The sequence below is a fragment of the Tiliqua scincoides genome, chromosome 4 (genome assembly GCF_035046505.1).
Source record: "Tiliqua scincoides isolate rTilSci1 chromosome 4, rTilSci1.hap2, whole genome shotgun sequence".
Taxonomy (NCBI): Eukaryota; Metazoa; Chordata; class Lepidosauria; order Squamata; family Scincidae; genus Tiliqua; species Tiliqua scincoides.
This window is the reverse complement of record NC_089824.1, coordinates 107,771,583-107,788,333: the sequence shown is the minus strand read 5'-3', so window position 1 is coordinate 107,788,333 and position 16,751 is coordinate 107,771,583. Positions and strand designations below refer to the sequence as shown.

Below are 16,751 nucleotides of genomic sequence, written 5' to 3'. Positions count from 1 at the left end.
TAAACCCATTTTCACTTATACATACTGCAGATATTAAGACCATCCCTCTTTATCCACACCAAGATTTTCGATATAAGGTCCAGGAACAGTGGGAGGGGGAGTCTCTTGCAGAGACATGGTCTACCTCCCATTTTACCCAATAGGTATACTAACCCTCCACTTAAGAGCTCTGTAGACTGAGAAGGGAACAAATTTGTCTCATGTGCCCAAGAAGGGGCTCCAGGAGGTTGGATCGATTTCTCTCCCAGTAGGAAAGAGGCGAGAAGGGCCACAGTTCTCGGGTGTGCTCCTGCTGGTTTAGGGGAGATGCTCTTCAGGACTCTGGAAGGAACAGACTGGCGAAGAAGTGCCCTTAGTGTGAGATGAACTGCCTGATGGGTTGCTCACCCGCACTCTTTCAAGGCATGTATGTTACATGCTTCCTTTTACAGTATATCTGTTTTGGTACTGTGTGTCTACACATTTCTGTCTACAGGGGTCCTAAAGAACTGAAGAAAATGAAAAATCTTATGGGAAAAGTGAGAAAACAGGTGAAACATAAGAGAGTTTCTCATGGTTTGCAAGTAAAGCTTGAGATGCCAAACCTCATGATGTGATGCTAGAACTTCTGAGAGCGCAATCCAAACCTGCGCTGGAGCAGGCAAGCTAGAGGCTTACGCTGCATCCAGCGCAGGTTCGTTGGCTGCAGCGGCTCAGCCAGAGGCAAGGGGAAGCTCTTCCCCTTACCCCTGGGTAAGGGTTGCTTGCCCCAATGGGTCTCCCCGGACCTGTGCCACCTCTGGAGGTGGCGCAAGTCCGAGGAGAGCAGAGTGGCTTGAAGCCGCTCCATTCTCCCAGGGATGGGGATTGGGATCCGGCATAACCACCGGGTCCCAGCCCTGCCCCCAGCTCCCCGTGCGCCCGCCCTGAAATGCCTCCCTCCCGCCTCCTCCACGCCCCCCCAGCCCTACCTTTGCCGCCTGTGTTGGTGCAGGTGTGCCGGCACAAGCGGCAGTGAATAAGCAGCCACAGAGGCTTCTGTTGGCCTCTGTGCATCAGCACATCTAGATGCGCCGACGCAGCTTCCTCCCACGGAGGCGCAAACATGCTTTACGGCACGTTTGCAACCCTTCCGGGGCACCTATGCCAGCATAAGTGCCAGTTAGGATTGCACCCTGGAACATTTTCATGTTGACTTTTATACTTTATTGGTGCTGTATAATGTTATTACATTTTATTTATTCTATTTTGGGCTATTTTGGGGTTTGGGCTGTAGGATTCTTTACCTTTACACGAGTAAGGGGGAGGCCCAGAGATCAGACCCAGGCCTACAAAAGGCAAGTTCCCCTTAGCCACTTTAGCAATAACTCCAAGGAACACAGAGAATCTTTCCCTTGATTCTTCACAGAAGCTTGTAGCATTAAGAGTAACCATACAGGGCAGAGACAGGCTTTTCCCTGGCAAGTGCATGGAATGCTTTACAAAAGACTTTCTCCTTGCCTTTGGCCACTGTTGCTTGTAGCCACAGTGAAAAGTCAGACTTCATGATCTCAGACAACAGCTGGAATGCTTGGCACCTGCCTTTCCTTAGCTTTCTCCCCTCCTTTTCCCATTACCACACAAACCCCAGTGTGATAGACTGTTGCGACCCTGCTTCCCTGCCCCTGTAGCCATGGCTGCACCAGCACTCAGAAACCTGGCAGACAACCTTGGGAGAGGCAACCTCCCCTGCCTTATCCACTCCAAGTTCTGTAATGTATGCTAGTTAACTCAGTGATTTTCAACCTTTTTCATCTCACAGCACATTGACAAGGCACTAAAATGGTCAAGGCACACCGCCAGGTTTTTGACAATTGACAAGGCACACCATACTGCCAGTGGGGGGCTCACATCTCCCATTGGCCCTATTAAATAACCTTTCCTCAAATTCCTGTGGCACACCTGTGGACCACTCGCGGCACACCAGTGTACCATGGCACGGTGGTTGAAAATGGCTGGATTAACTCCTTCCTTCAGGACTAAGGGCCCAATCCTTCCCGACTTTGGAGTACCAGTGCAGTGGCAATGCAGCCCCGAGGTAAGGGAACAAATGTTCCCACAACTTAAAGAAGTCTCTCTGACTGCCTCCCCACAACAGGATGCAGTGCACGCCCCATTGGCACGACTGCACTGGCACTGGAAAATTGGATAGGATTGGGTCCTAAGTCCTGGCTCAGGCTGGTCTTACTGATGAAGCATTCTTTTTGATTAAAACAAGGTTGAACTGAGGAAAACAGTTCTGACTCTCTTTGTCCTTTCTATTAGCTGCCAGGTCATCAGAAATGAGGGAGGATAACTTTGCTCCTGGCAGAAAAATTAGGCAAGTAACTGGTACAAATAGCAACAGTTTATTAAAGATAAAATGCAAAAGCAAAAAGAGAGTGGTGAAAATGAACAAAAAGAGATGCAACTGGATAAAAACAGATCCTAAAAGTTAGATAAAAGACAGGTCTTGTGGTTAGACAAGCAAAAACCGATACTGGTGTTAGGGAAAAAAATCAGGTCAATCCTGACACACTAGCTCAGCAATTTTCAACTTTTTTCACCTCATGGCACACTGACAAGATACTAAAATTGTCAAGGCAAACCATCGGTTTTTTGACAGTTAAAAAGGCACACCATGCTGTTGGTGGGGGGCTTACATTCACCAACGGCCTTACTGATAAATAACAGCCAAACTCCTGCAACACACCTGTGGACCATTTACGGCACACTGGATGAAAATCACTGTACTGGCTAGACAAGGCCAGGTGGACTGGAGTGCCCAGTGGATTGACATATGCCAGCTTCAGCAGATAGGAACAATTGTTTCTCTGCTACCAGACAAAAAAGATGAACAATACAGAATGACAGATAATGTCTTCCTTAAAAGTGGCAAAGAGTCCAGAAGACTTGGCTGAGCCCCTTTCATGTTAAACTTACTTAGGGGTTACCTTAAAGCAGTGGTTCTGAAACTTTTTCAACTGGCTGCTCCTTTGAACTACTGGGCCATTGACTGTGGCTTCCCTGGCTGGTTTCTGCAGCTCCCGAGGGAACCACAGTTTGAAGACCACTGCCATAAGGGGAAAAGCAGAAAAAAGGATCAAAAAGAAGGGGTCACTACAACATAGATGAGGGAAGGACATCTATCTATTTAAAGATAGATTTAGTAAGAGTGCTGAGTCATGGAATGCAGATTGGAGGAGAGGGGCTTGACATTATGAATAGCAAATAGGGCACTCTTCCCAGAATCAGGAACACCATTACACATAAGGGATGAAGGTGGCAGTGCATGATGACAGGCAGTGCTTCATTTCAAGACAATAGCTTGTTCACAGCTCAAAAAGAGCATCACTGAGACTGTGCCTCACTGGGGCCAAACTACACATTACATTGGAACTCCATGACTAGAACACCATCCTTCCTACAGACGCAGCTGCAGAAGGCCCTGAGATGGATCATGATCACAGTGTGTGTGTGTGTGTGTGTGTGTGTGTGTGTGTGTTCCTAACCATAAATCCTCCTCTTAGAGCTGCTTATAGCAATTGACTTACAGGCATAATGGTTGTCCTCAGTTTCAAACCAGCTGATAGCTGCTTTAGGGACAATCTGTATTGGGGACAGGGTGGAAAGCGGTTGGTTCCTCCTCCCCTTATCTGAATTAGGGTGCAGTCCTAACCATTTATGTCAGTGCTTCCCAGCACTGACATAAGGGCAGTGCAGCTCTGAGGTAAGGGAACAAACATTCCCTTACGTTGAGGAGGCCTCCGTGAGTGACACCCAACTGCAGGATGCAGCACACATTCCATTGGCACCGCTATGCCAGTGCTGGAAAGCACTGGCATAAGGGGTTAGGATTGCGCCCTTAGACACATACACACTCGCCCATGGCTGCTTTTGCAAGGAAAAAATTACACTGGAAATTCACTGAGCTCCTATGTAAGGTATTGTTTGGTCAGGAGAGTATAAGAAGAACCCTGCAGGATTAGTCCAAAGGTTTGTGTAGTCCAGCATTTAGCTTCCCACATATCACCCCAATGCCTCTGTGAAGTCCAGAAGCAGGGCATCAAGACACTGGCCCTCTGCTGCTCTTGCTCCTTATCCACTGGGTTTCAGTGGAATCTGTCCTCCTCACAGCTTGAGACCATGTACTTTGTAGCCTATTCCTTGTTTATCCCAAATGCAAATCCAACTAACAGCCAAGTTATAGAAACTGCAACAGCCACAAATGCTCTTTACACAACTGATTGTATTGTAAAGGGGGAATTTTTTCTGAGACTATGTAGTTCAACTTTATTCTGATTTCCCTATGGCCATTCATTTCCTCTGTTTTCATCACGCAGATAACATGAATTATTTTCTATATTGCCTGCCTTTCATTTGCAAAACCTCTGTAATCTCACACATATCTCTATAGTGAAATGTGTAGTAGCTGTTAAAAAATCTATTCCATTTTCTGACAAGAGCAATTCTAGAAATGTTATGAAGCTAATATTTCAGAAATATTACTGAAATAACATATGTAAAATGTGATGTTAATGCTAAATACAAGATGTAGCCAAGATATTAGAGTTAGCACTGCTGATCCTAAAAATATCTGTCCACTTACAGTCTAAGCCTCTGATAGTAGTCATTGTTTTCAGTAGAGATACATGGTGGTGCCTTTGTAGTCTCCATTTAGCGCACTAGCAGCATCAGAGGGACCTAGAGTACCGATGTGCTCTAGTAGATACTCTGCTGGGGTTTCTAGTACAAGTCCTGCATCAAGTTTATTCTCTCATTGGATGGTCTTGAATATGTCATAGTTTGGCAGCCTCTGGTTCCCTCATGTAAGAAGACATGGTGTCAGCATGCTGGTAGTAGGCAGAACCAAAAGCACATGACCCATGAAAATGTAAGAGGAAGCCTGGGCAGCAGGTACATGGGGAGACAAAATTAGGCTGCTGAGAAATCCAGCATTGATATTAGCACTTCCCTGTGCAAATGCTTTGACTTTGTAGAAACTGGCAGAGGTTGATTATCTCCTTAGATTTTGAAGAGTCCCCAATATGTTCTATCTGAGTCAATATGTTCAAGACCTGCATTAATGTCCAAGTGCAAAGTTATCCCTTTTTCCAGGTAAAAAGGTCTTCCCAGAGTTACAGATGCACGTGTAGCATTGATCCCTTTGAGACGACTGATAATTTTAGGTTTTAAATTTGAATTCAATTGGACCAGTTGAACAGTGAAGAAATTCTCAGTAGTGAGGTCCTCCATGCGGGCCACATAGATGTAGACAAAGTACATGTCACTTTTCAAGATTTCCAGCGAGGAGCCACTTCCACTTCCAGAGCCACTGCAGTTCTGGTGCCATTCCCAAATGATGGGGGCCTCAGAAGTGACTAGCCTTTCCATGGATAAATCTGGGTGGTTTAAGACAAAAAGCAAAGCACACAAGAAGGAGGTATTATTATTATGACTTACTAGTTGCATAATGTATTTGAACAAACTAGTCCCAAGTCTGCACTGCATTATATGCCACACAAAAAGAAGGCATAAATACTAATTCTGTGTGTACAAAAGCTCTGACTGGCAAAGTTGGGCCCACACTGAGCACTGTAGAGTTTGTGGGATAGCAGAGTCTGAACTGATCATCATTATATTTAAAAAAAGGTTGCATTCATGTACTCTTCTTTGTCATTTCTTGTGAACTGCTACATAAACCACTGTGTGAACTACTTTTTAGAATATCCCCTCTATCCGAGGGGATAGAGGGAATGCTCATCAAATTTGTGGGTGATGCAAAGCTGGGGGCAAGGAGTGGCTAACACTCTGGAAGACAGAATCGGGTTCAATATTATTTTTGACAGACTGGATCATACCAAGACCTGAAAACCAAGTTCATTGAGGAATAGTTAAAAGAGCTTGTGATGTTTTGCCTGGAGAAGTCAATACTAGGGAGACTATTTGAAGGGCCGTCACACAGAAGAAAGGCAGGATTTGCTTTCTGTGCCTACAGAGGGCAGGACTAGAACCAGTGGATCAGTCTCAGTATCCACAATGGTTCCGTTCCCAGAATTCATGTGGATGGCAAAAATTGCATTAAAGCAAATCCATTTTTTAAAAATGTCCCTTTGCTCAGTGATTTAAAAACAGTCTTGCTGACCTTTGTAATGTACAACAGAGGACTCAAGCACACAATCAGTCTCTCTCCAGATGCTTAAAAAGGCTTCACTCTGAGGCAGCAAGCCACAGCATGGGGAAAGAACGGAGGAGGTGATAAACATTTCCACTTAGTATTCTTTCACATGCTCAGGGGGAAGAGAGGGGTTGCTTGCATCAGAGTGAAGCTGTTCTAAGCACCTGGAGAGAGAACGATTGATGGATTGTCTGCTGGCTGCCCTCTCCCACATTAACGAGGCTATTGTTAAATGTCTTTTTTCCTTTTCACTTGGCACCAGCAATAAGCATCTAAGGGCTCAATCCTAACCCCTTATGTCAGTGCTTTTCAGCACTGGCTCAGTGGTGCCAATGGAACATGTGCCGCATCCTGCAGTTGGGTGTCACTCATGGAGGCCTCTCAGAGTAAGGGAATGTTTGTTCCCTTACCTCAGAGCTGCACTGCCCTTATGTCAGTGATGGAAAGCACTGACATAAGGGGTTAGGATTGTGCCCTAAGTGACATTAATGGGCGTGGAGGAGTACAGGGACAGCAGAGAACTGCAGAGAATGGGATCGATGGATACCGGATCCGAAGATATGGGGGGGAACACCTGTAAAAGTACTGTTAATAATATTTGCTATTGCTATGAATTTTCTTTTAGCTGTTTTACATTTGTGTGTGGCCAGTTTTGTATTAACATTTTGTGAATGATTGTTTGAAAATGTAGTAGTTTCTCTGATAAAGGGCAGGATACAAATGTCTTAGTAAAATAATAAATAAATTCAGGATCCCATCTACAGTTCTTACAAACGGTAGTGATTCTAAAGCAAAGATTCCCAACAACTATTGGTGTCTCTTTTTAGACTGTGAGCTCCATTGAAACAGGGAACCACTTATGTCTTTATTTTGCTATGTAAACCACTTCATGGACATTTTTGTTGAAAAGCTATATATAAATATTTGATGATGATGATGATAAAATTTTGCTTTCCTTTACAAATTCTGTCCCCATGTATGCAACATGAGTTGAAATGCCCATTTCTTTTTAATACAGTGGCCTTCAACCTTGTTCATGCCACAACCCCAAATAAGTAAAGTATGAGACTGGGGACCCACCGCCAATCCTGCCCTCTCCCAGGACCTGATCCTCCACCTCTATCACTGCCCACCCAACCCCGCTCGGCCCATTTCCCCCTACCTCTTGAATCAGCAGCCTGAGCAGAGCCGGCCTTCGGAGCTGCAGGGCAAGAGAGTGAGAATGTGCAGGATTGTACAAAGAACTGTTTTGATAAGGTAGTACCATTACTACTACTACTTGGATCCAAGCCCTCTCTTGCATAGGCTTTGAAAATTTGCCATGACACCCCCCCCCCCGCCAAATAAGGCTTCGCAATCCTATTAGGGTCGCAGTCCACAGGTTGAAGAACACTATTTTAGTGCAAACATTTTATAGGATATTGATTAGAAAGTTAAGAATACAGTAAAGCCATCAATGACAAGGTTCAACCCATTCTTCAGAGCAATGGCATCACTAGGGTTTGTGGCATCTGTCACGGGAGGCCAGTACATCACCCCTATGATGGACCTGCTGCCATGCAGTGGGTGGGGCAATGCCCTGGTAGGTGAGTGTGGTGATGTACCATTGCCCCGTCACCACTGGTTTTTTGGCTATAAACTTTGATAAAATAGAGATATTTCAGCGCGGATTATTTCACTGCATTCTGCATGAAATTCCTCATCAATTGATGTAACATGATGGTATTATTGCAAAATACAAAGATTTTAAAATTTTGGCCAGTAGTGGTGTCACCTCCCTGTGCTGCCCATACCCTCCCAGTGATGCCATTGCTTCAGAGAAAATATGGGTTTTACATAAGACTATTGCCTGGCAGAAGACAGCCCAATACAACTGACAGTCTCTTGATATTGCTAAACCTTGCAGAGGGGCACTGGATCATGTGAGGTCCTGGCATCTTCTTTTAAATATCACTTCGGACATTACAATATATGTCCAAAAGTTACACATCCCTGCTTACACATTAGAAAGCAGTCAGAAAACTAGGGAGGTTGTGTTATTTGCTAATGCTGAAATGATCAAACATTAATTGTTCTATAAACAGGTGTAGAACAGGCGTGTCAAACTTGTTTCATACAAAGGGCTGAAGTTTGCATTTATAGTGCCTGCTGAGGGCCAGAAGGGGCATCATTAAGCAAGAAATGACATCAGTATGCAGATGATGGTCAGAAATAAGCACTTTATTCTCACATTGAAACTCATTAGCTGCAAATGACAAAGATAAAATATGCTAACCTTGTTGATATTTTCAAAATATGAAAGAGCCCTATTATCATGCTGGGAGAATCCAATTATAATGGGGGCCAGATAAATTGCTTCCAGGGGCCGCATTCAGCCTGCAGACCTTATGTTTGACACCCCTGGTGTAGAAGGTCTCAGCACTCTAGAGAGGGCACCTATCTAGTCATTTTGAACTCAAAGTCTGCAGCAACATGAGCAGGGCACTACGGTGTTAAAATCTGACCCTGAATTTACTTTCTGTTGCTGAGACTGGAAGAAATAATCAGCTTTTTCAATCCAATAAATGTTGAAAGCAAAATAAATCTTAGGGCCCAATACTATCCAGGTTTCCAGCACTGATGCAGCTGTGCTAGCAGAACATGTGCTGCATCCTACTGGTGGATGGGCAGTCATGGAGGCCTCCTCAAGGGAAAAGAATATTTGCTCCCTTACTTCAGAGCTACATTGAGGCTGCATTGGCACTGGAAAGTCGGATAGGATTGGGCCCTTAGTCATTGTTTTCCTCAGGGTGCAATCCTAACCAACTTTCCAGCACTGACATAGCTGTGCCAGTGGGACATGTGCTGCATCCTGAAGTTGGGAGGCAGTCACGGAGGCCTCCTCAAGGTAAGGCAATGTTTGTTCCCTTACATCAAGAGTTGCATTGCCCTTAACTCAGTGCTGGAAAGCTGGTTAGGATTGTGCCATCAATCTCTTAAAAGATCGGTCTTTTAAAAGCCTCAAATACGTCTGAGTACTTACATTTTCCATGAATCCAGCATATCTTGGGTAACTGTGGAGAAAAGACATTTCAGACTGTGGACAAAGACGTTTAACTGTGGTGCAGTGGCTTCAAAATGCATTTGAATGAGAGAAACCCCAAATCTCCCCTTGACTGTGAAACTCACAGGGTAGCTTTGGAAATCAAAATCTCTCAGTTAACCTACTTTATAGGTTTTGCTGTGAGGCTAAAATGTCACAGGCTACTTGGAGCAAATGTGGGAGGCTTCAAATGCGGTGTCTGAAAACGAGATCAACTGGTCCCTCACTTGCAGTTTTGCACCGCTTTTAGCTAAGCAAGGAGAAATGCATTTTTTAAAAATGAATTTTAATATGCTTCAGTAAGAGGTAAAATGGGCTGCGATGTTCAAAAGCAAATCAAAGCTATTTTCTAAATCCCACCAAAATTCACAAATACCTGGCAAACAATGACTGAGGCCCAGTTCGTCTCATGTTAAGTTCTAATGTAGAAAGGGCACCAAGATATGGGAAAGTCACCAACGTTCACTAGTATTCACCGGTGAATTTTTCACTTGATTGAGAATGTGGTAAGATTTATTATTTAGCATGCCAGGGAGAATTTTAGTGACCCAGTATCTTCAACTGAAAATTAATGTGTCTTATCTAAGAATGAATCTTCATTTTACTTAGTTGGGACATTCATAAAAATGAGTAACCAAATGACAGATTACATGGGACTTTTCACCTTGTGGTGCTCATTCCCTGAAAAAATGAAACTTTAGTCTCTTTAGTCACAGAATTAGAAGTTTCAAAGAAAGAGTCACTGGTACATAAAAGGAACACAAGATTTAGGAAAGCCCACTTCCTTTAGCCACATGTAGCCTGAGGGTATAGAACTAAAATGCTTCCCCAGGGGAAAACATGTGCTAAAGATATAATATGGCAGTCTAGCATTGTTTTCCAATCCTTCTTTCTGCAGCAGCAACTCCTAGAATCAACAACTTGTGGATTTATACATTACACGATAGGCATGGAGTGTGTAAGGAACATTATTAAAAAAACAAGTCTTTGAGAAGATGAAATATCAGTGTTGTCAATCAAGCACTGGGCTGTTATGTGTTGTGTCATCTGCACCCATCTTTCTCCACCACTGACTTGCCAGTGATGGTGGAAGACAGTGGAGGTTCTGTGGGCTGCTGTTGCCTGTGTGTGACATTCGGGCATTTGCCCTGACAGCTGAAGCCCACAAAATGGCAGAGTGGGTTTTGTGTCATCAGCCCTGGCCTTACGATGGTTGACTGTGACATCCGCCAGTGGATTGAGGGAAAGGGCATCAGTGATAATGCTGCCTTTGATATTGCCCCCTTACCAGTCTTGATCTGCACCTCCCCATCTCCTCCCCACTCTGCCATCTCCCCAGCCCATTCTGCTTACTTCTTGCCACCATCAGCCTTACTTTGCTGGGTCCAGTGGTAGTCCTCCAACACTGCCACTGACTGTAGTAGCATTACTAAAATGGGTGGTAGCGGTGCACTGTGAGCACCACTGTAAGCCATTTTACAACAGTGCAACTCTGTTCCACTGTTGTCAACCCCTCCATGTGCCTGGAGAGGACTGGGCCGGAAAACTGTTTTTAAAAAACAGGATTTGATGAAAAGGCTTCAATTAGGACTCCAAAAGAATTTGAGGCTGCAGGACGAGCTGGATCCACTGGTAATGGCATGTGCCAGATCCTGTCCTCCTTTCTCACAGCCACCCACCCCTTTTCTTTCCTTGGGCATGGACCAGCTACAGAACTGGCACAGGTCTGAGGTGACCCATTGCACTGTGGGAGGCTTACAGAGTGGTAAAGGGAAATACAATTCCTCTTTCCTCTCCAAAACCTCCTGATCCAAACACCCCCTCCACTCAATACAGCATGCCTGTTTTTGGGTACAATTGAATCAGCAGGGAAAGAGAAGGATAGGATTGGGCTCTTAGTTATTGTATGAGTCAATCATGTGGAACTCAGGCAGAATCCAAAAATGGAAACAAAGTTCTTCAGTTGCAGGGTTATCCACCTCCTAGAACAGGGGTGGGCAAACGTTTTGGCAGGAAGGCCACATCATCTCTCTGACACTGTGTCAGGGGCCAGGAAAAAACGAATTTACATTTCAAATTTGAATAAATTTGCATAAATTAATACATTAGAGATGGAACTTATATGAATGAATGAATTTTAAAGCTGTATATAACTACTGTTAATAAAAATACTGAGTGTATTTATAATACGTATGAGAACTATAATACAGGCATGTAGAACCACTTGAGAACTATGAACTGTTTGCCACACACCTCTTGCACAATAAAAACCTATAGGCCAAGCCAGACACACATGGAGACATAAGTTGTTCAGGAGCAATTGGGGGGGGGGGGTTAAAATAATGCCCAGGGGAAAGCAGAAAACACAGGAGGCTATGAAAGGCCTTGCTCTAGCACAGCCCCCAGCTCACAACTGGCAGTCATGACAGTCTTCGACAGGCCAGAGGCTCATTGGAGACTGGGGGCTCCCTGAGAGCTGGATTGGGGGACCCCTAGGGCCGCAAATGGCCCCCGGGCCGGGGTTTGCCCACTCCTGTTCTAGAACATTGTTAAAAAGGAAGCAACAAATTCCATAGTGTGGAACTTATGAATTTACTGTTAAGGACTTCCAGCAAAATTGTCAGTTTTAAGAATAAGTTGTATCTTATAAGTTTGATCCAAACTGTTGAAGATGGAAAAAATTGTTTAGAATTTGTGATGGGAAAGGAAGGAGAGAACAGAAACTAGGGAATATGTTAGGAAATAATTAAATAGTTGTGAGTATTGACTTACAGCTCTTGCTTCAGATACTTGATTGTTTAGACTACAAGTAGTCCCCAACTTGTGTACAGGTTCCATTCTGGACATCTGTCCAGAAGTTGGAACCGCTATTTCAGAACAACACTATTTGCACTGGTGCGAAAGTACAAGGATGGACAGACCTCACCTGTGTGAAAGCACAGATGTGGCTGTCCATAAGGCAGGACACCCGTAAGTTGCTTTCTTTATTCCTTTCTCTGTGGCTCTTTAATCAAAGCAGGAAATGCTGAGCATGCTGAGATTGCTCCCAGCGTACTCCACATTTCCCGTTGTTTAAGGAGCCCAGTGGAGGAAGGCACAAGAATGCTTCGTTCTCCACCTGGCTCTTTAAACAGAAAAGTGTGGAGTTTGCTGGGATAAATCCTAGCTGCTCGTATTTCCTCCTTTTGTTGAAGAGTCTGCACACTCTCTCATGAAGCTTATGCTTCAGGGCCCCTCATCCCAGAGGAGCCCAGAAGTGACTTTAGACACCATTGCTTAAAAATGTTGACTCTACTATATGAGAAGGAATTTTTTAAAAATAATAGTAATGATACGGTATAAAAGTTGCACAGCTCAAATTGATTAATTTTGGTTGTATATATTTCAACAATCACAAAGTTTTGAGAGAGAAGGCCCAATCCTATCCAACTTTACAGCACCGGTGCAGCCGTAATGTAGCCCTGAGGTAAGGGAATACATGTTCCCATACTTTGAGGGGGCCTCTGTGACTGCCCCTCCACCACAGGATACAGCACATGCCCCATTGGCACACCAGCACTGGAAAATTGGATAGGATTGGGCCCTAACTAGCAGCACAGTAATTTTAATCAAAATCTGAGATGTAGTGGCTCAATTTTTTTAAAAGTTTCTGGGGATATGTAGTGGAACAACCCATTGAAGAAGATACGAATGGTTTCCCAGATCTTGTTCCTTGTTGTGAAGGGGCCCCCATAAAGCTTCAGAAACCCCAAATTAGGTCTGCCACTGCACAGGGGCATCAGGCAGCCCAATGACTTCAGTCAGCCTCTCCACCCACCCACCCCTTGGTTATACATTGAATGCCACCACATAGAATTATCCATCTCCTATTTGGGATGGAGTTCAGTTTCCTCCGGTCCATGATAAATGAGAGTCTTCCTTTGCCTGTGGAACTAGTGGTGGCAATTCTTGACCAGCAGCTTATGAATTGTCCTTCACAGTAAGAGTCTGATTGCTCAGCTCCAGTGACACAGAATGCCTCCTGGTTCTCTTGTTCCTCAGAAACATGTGCTTCCATGTGTTCACACCTTCCACTGGGATTGCCTCTTCCTCAGACATCCTTCCCTTCTGTCTCCCTCCATGGATAACTGTTCAGGAACCTGTGTTCCTGGAACCCATACTAGGTGTCTCAGTTTAGAAAAGTATGCCTCGGGTCCTATTCTTTTTCATCTAGCTGGAAGATTAGCTTGTATTAACTTTCCCATAAATAACTTGTAAAAAAATATATATATATTATTGAACTTCACTTTACTGCATCAATGGACTGTTGCAAAACCTACCAATCTTTGATGCTGCTTGGGGTTTTGAATTTGCTGATGGAAAAACTATTTGGGTGGGGCATCCTTCCCACTGATGCTAAAGAACATCACAATATTCTTTGACAATTCCAGTAGACATTTATGTCTCATGTGAAGTTCCTCATTCTGAAACTATTACCAGCTTCACTGAATGCTGTCATTCTGGTGTTATGAGGATGAGCAGGGTTTCAAAATTGGCTCGCTGTGAAACAATTTCATAAACTTCTCAAGTATAAGGGTCTCTTATGCTGTCGTATTTTCATGCTTACGATGCGGTGCTGGATTACCGTGCCAGATTTCCCTTTGAACTTGGATGTAGTCATCAGAAATACCATGGTCCAAGTGTAATGTTACACTCATGCCAATGTAGCTGTGGGCACAATCCTAACCAGGTCTACTCGGAAGCAAGTCCTATTTTGTTCAATGGGGCTTACTCTCAGGAAAGTATGGTTAGGATTTCAGCCTGTACTTCATTTCAAAATATTGGTCACCTTCCAGCCAAAGGGGAGAACTTACCAAGTGTTATGAGATAAACATGAAGTTCCCAGTCTAATTCAGAGACTGCAGGGGAGAATCAGCAGATTGGAGAAGAGTGAGTAACACTTCCTGCTCTAGCAAATTCCTGCCACCACGCCCCTCTCTCTGCAGCAGTTTTTAATTCTCTCCCTGCAGCTTGGCTATGAAACTGGAAGTGAATCTGACTGGGTGAACAATGGGTGTGGAGGGAAGATGCAGACAAGAATTGAAAAGCAGGGGAGGAGTTAAGCACGCTTCATTTCCACTTGCCAGTCGTTCCCTGCAAGTGTTCCCCACATTCCAGTTATATTCATAAAAGTAGGGCTGGGCTCATGCATTTGTCAAAACAAAGTCTAGCTACAGCCAAAGTTAAGCAATTGATTAACTTCCCCATTTAAACAACTTAAAAAAATTCTTACCTTTGCTGCGTCCTGTCCTTCATTTCCTTGTATGTTGTTGAAATAACAACACCAATAACTACTCAGAAGTAAGTTCAATTGAGTTCAACAGGGACTTACTCCTAGTACAGGCTTGCAGCCTTACAGTGCAATCCCATGCGTGTATGCTCAGAAGTAAGGTCAATTTTGTTCAATGGATCGTATTCACAGGTAAATGTGCATAGGATTGCACTGTTTTTCACTAAACTAGCAGTTATGTGAGTTGTCGGTATCTGGTTTCAAATAACCAGATGTACAGGATGATCCTATGCATGTTAAGCCATTTCTGCCCAACATTGCATATACGCAACAGGGATCAAAAGTGTACGCCTGTGGGCTGGGCAGAAATGGGTTAACTTGGAAGTAAGTCTCACTATATTCAGTGGGCCTTTCTTCCAGGTAAGTATTCATAAATGGCATATAGATAACATAATTCTAGGATCTGTTAGGCATCTAGGCTGCAATCTTAATTTTCCTTCTCTGTTTTGACTTTTCTTTAAAAACTCCTCATAGGAGGTATTCAAATGCCTGGTTGATCAAAGCCAAAATATACTTGAGGTTGAACCAATCAGCTAAAAGGGAGGCCCACAGGATTGGCTGGTTTCCACATCAGATATCTCGTAGTAAACCACTGCCTTGAAAAAATGCAAGTGATGGGCATTGCACCAGGATAGACTTGATTGACATGACTTTCACAAGGCACCATCATCAGCACAAGCCACAGTGCTCTGTCACAGCTCCTCTATCACTATGTTTTCCATACAGATACCAGAGGCACAATTAATCACAATTAATTTAGTTGAATTGTCCAATATAATATCTATCTTTGGAGACTTGCTATCTGCTTACCTGTTTGTTATGGAAAAGAAAACAGGCTACCAACAATGAAAGCAAAACCAGCACAAAGATGACCAAAGATGCCACAATGCTCAAGATGATCCAACTGTTTCTTGGCTTCCTGGAAGCACTGTGAGCGCTGACCTCCTCAGTGAAGGCCAATGTCTCCATATTATTGAAGCTCAACAGTGCTAGGGCTCTCTAAGAATTGCTCTGATTCCAGCTTCAGAAGTTAGTGGCCTTGCATGTGGAAAAGGTATTTATATGCTTGAGATTACCTTATTTAAACAAAACGAGTAAAAGGATGGGTGGAGCTTCCATTTCATCATACCCTGGGATTGAAAGGGAGCCCAAAGCCAATGAAACTGACATAGAGAGCGGAACTCTCATTTGGCTTTCAGCCCAGCCTCTGTTATGAAACGAAACTGCCGGCATGCGGGAGAGCAGGGGTCAACAAAGGACTTCCACACCAACTGTTTATATTTATAAGACTTTGCAACACAGGATCAATTGCTACAGTCTGCATTCATGCATCTATGTCTAAAGTATTGGTATCATTTTTCAGTTTCCTAAAAGAGATTGATTTTCTTTGGGAAAGAGTTCATGACAAGCAGAAGGGTAGCTTTTCCTTGCTGTCTGTCTGCTTATACTCGGTTTTTAAAAATGCCTTAATACTTGGAGTCTGCAGCCAAAGAATTGAATGGTTTCCTCAATTCAAGATGTTTAGGGCTAATCCCACCTCTCCCAGCTTCTTGTTGCCCTCCCCTCCCCCCCCCCCCAGTTCACAGGGTTGCAGTGGCAGGAGATGCTGAAGTAAGCAGGATTTCCCTGACTCTGAACCAAGCAACCCTTGGCTTCCTGGCATCTTCCCTTGCTTGACCCTCCCATCCCACACACTTCCTCCTCCCCCCAAATTCTCATATAGCTTTACACCATTCCCATCTGTTCCTTGGCTCCTTCTGTCAATTCTGTGTCTCCACCACCCTTTGTTTCCTCAGGGCTGTGCTTCCCAGGCCACTAGCTACAAATTTTCCCCACTTCTTTCTCTTGGTTCCCAGTCTCCCTAATATTCCTTTCTCTCTCCCTGCAGAGCATGCAGTCTCCTCCCAGCAAGTTTCTTCAGAACAGCCTCCCTATCAGTCTGTACTTGTCTCAGTTCCCTGTCCTCTCTTCCCTTTTTCTTAAGCTTAATTCTCCACATGTCTTTCCTTGAACTGAGAACAAAAATAGAAGCAACATTAAAGCAGAAATGGCAGTGTGTTCCATGTCCACGTCGCCACTGCCACCATCAATTCAGCAGGAGATCCATGATGCAATTTCCCATCTTTGAAAATCCATGATGTAACTGGAAATCCATGATCCAGGAG

The 16,751-nt window shown here is 44.1% G+C and overlaps 1 protein-coding gene across 1 annotated transcript; it reads right to left on the bottom strand.

Moving 5' to 3' along the window:
* Positions 1-2,402: 2,402 nt before the first annotated feature.
* On the bottom strand, positions 2,403-15,555 carry LOC136648414 (uncharacterized). Its single transcript, XM_066624523.1, has 4 exons — positions 15,397-15,555; positions 9,198-9,228; positions 7,338-7,376; positions 2,403-5,399 (listed from the first exon to the last, which is right to left on the bottom strand). The coding sequence occupies exons 1-4, from the start codon at positions 15,553-15,555 to the stop codon at positions 5,023-5,025; spliced, it is 606 nt and encodes a 201-aa protein (XP_066480620.1). The 3' UTR covers positions 2,403-5,022.
* Between the last annotated feature and the right edge of the window lie 1,196 nt (positions 15,556-16,751).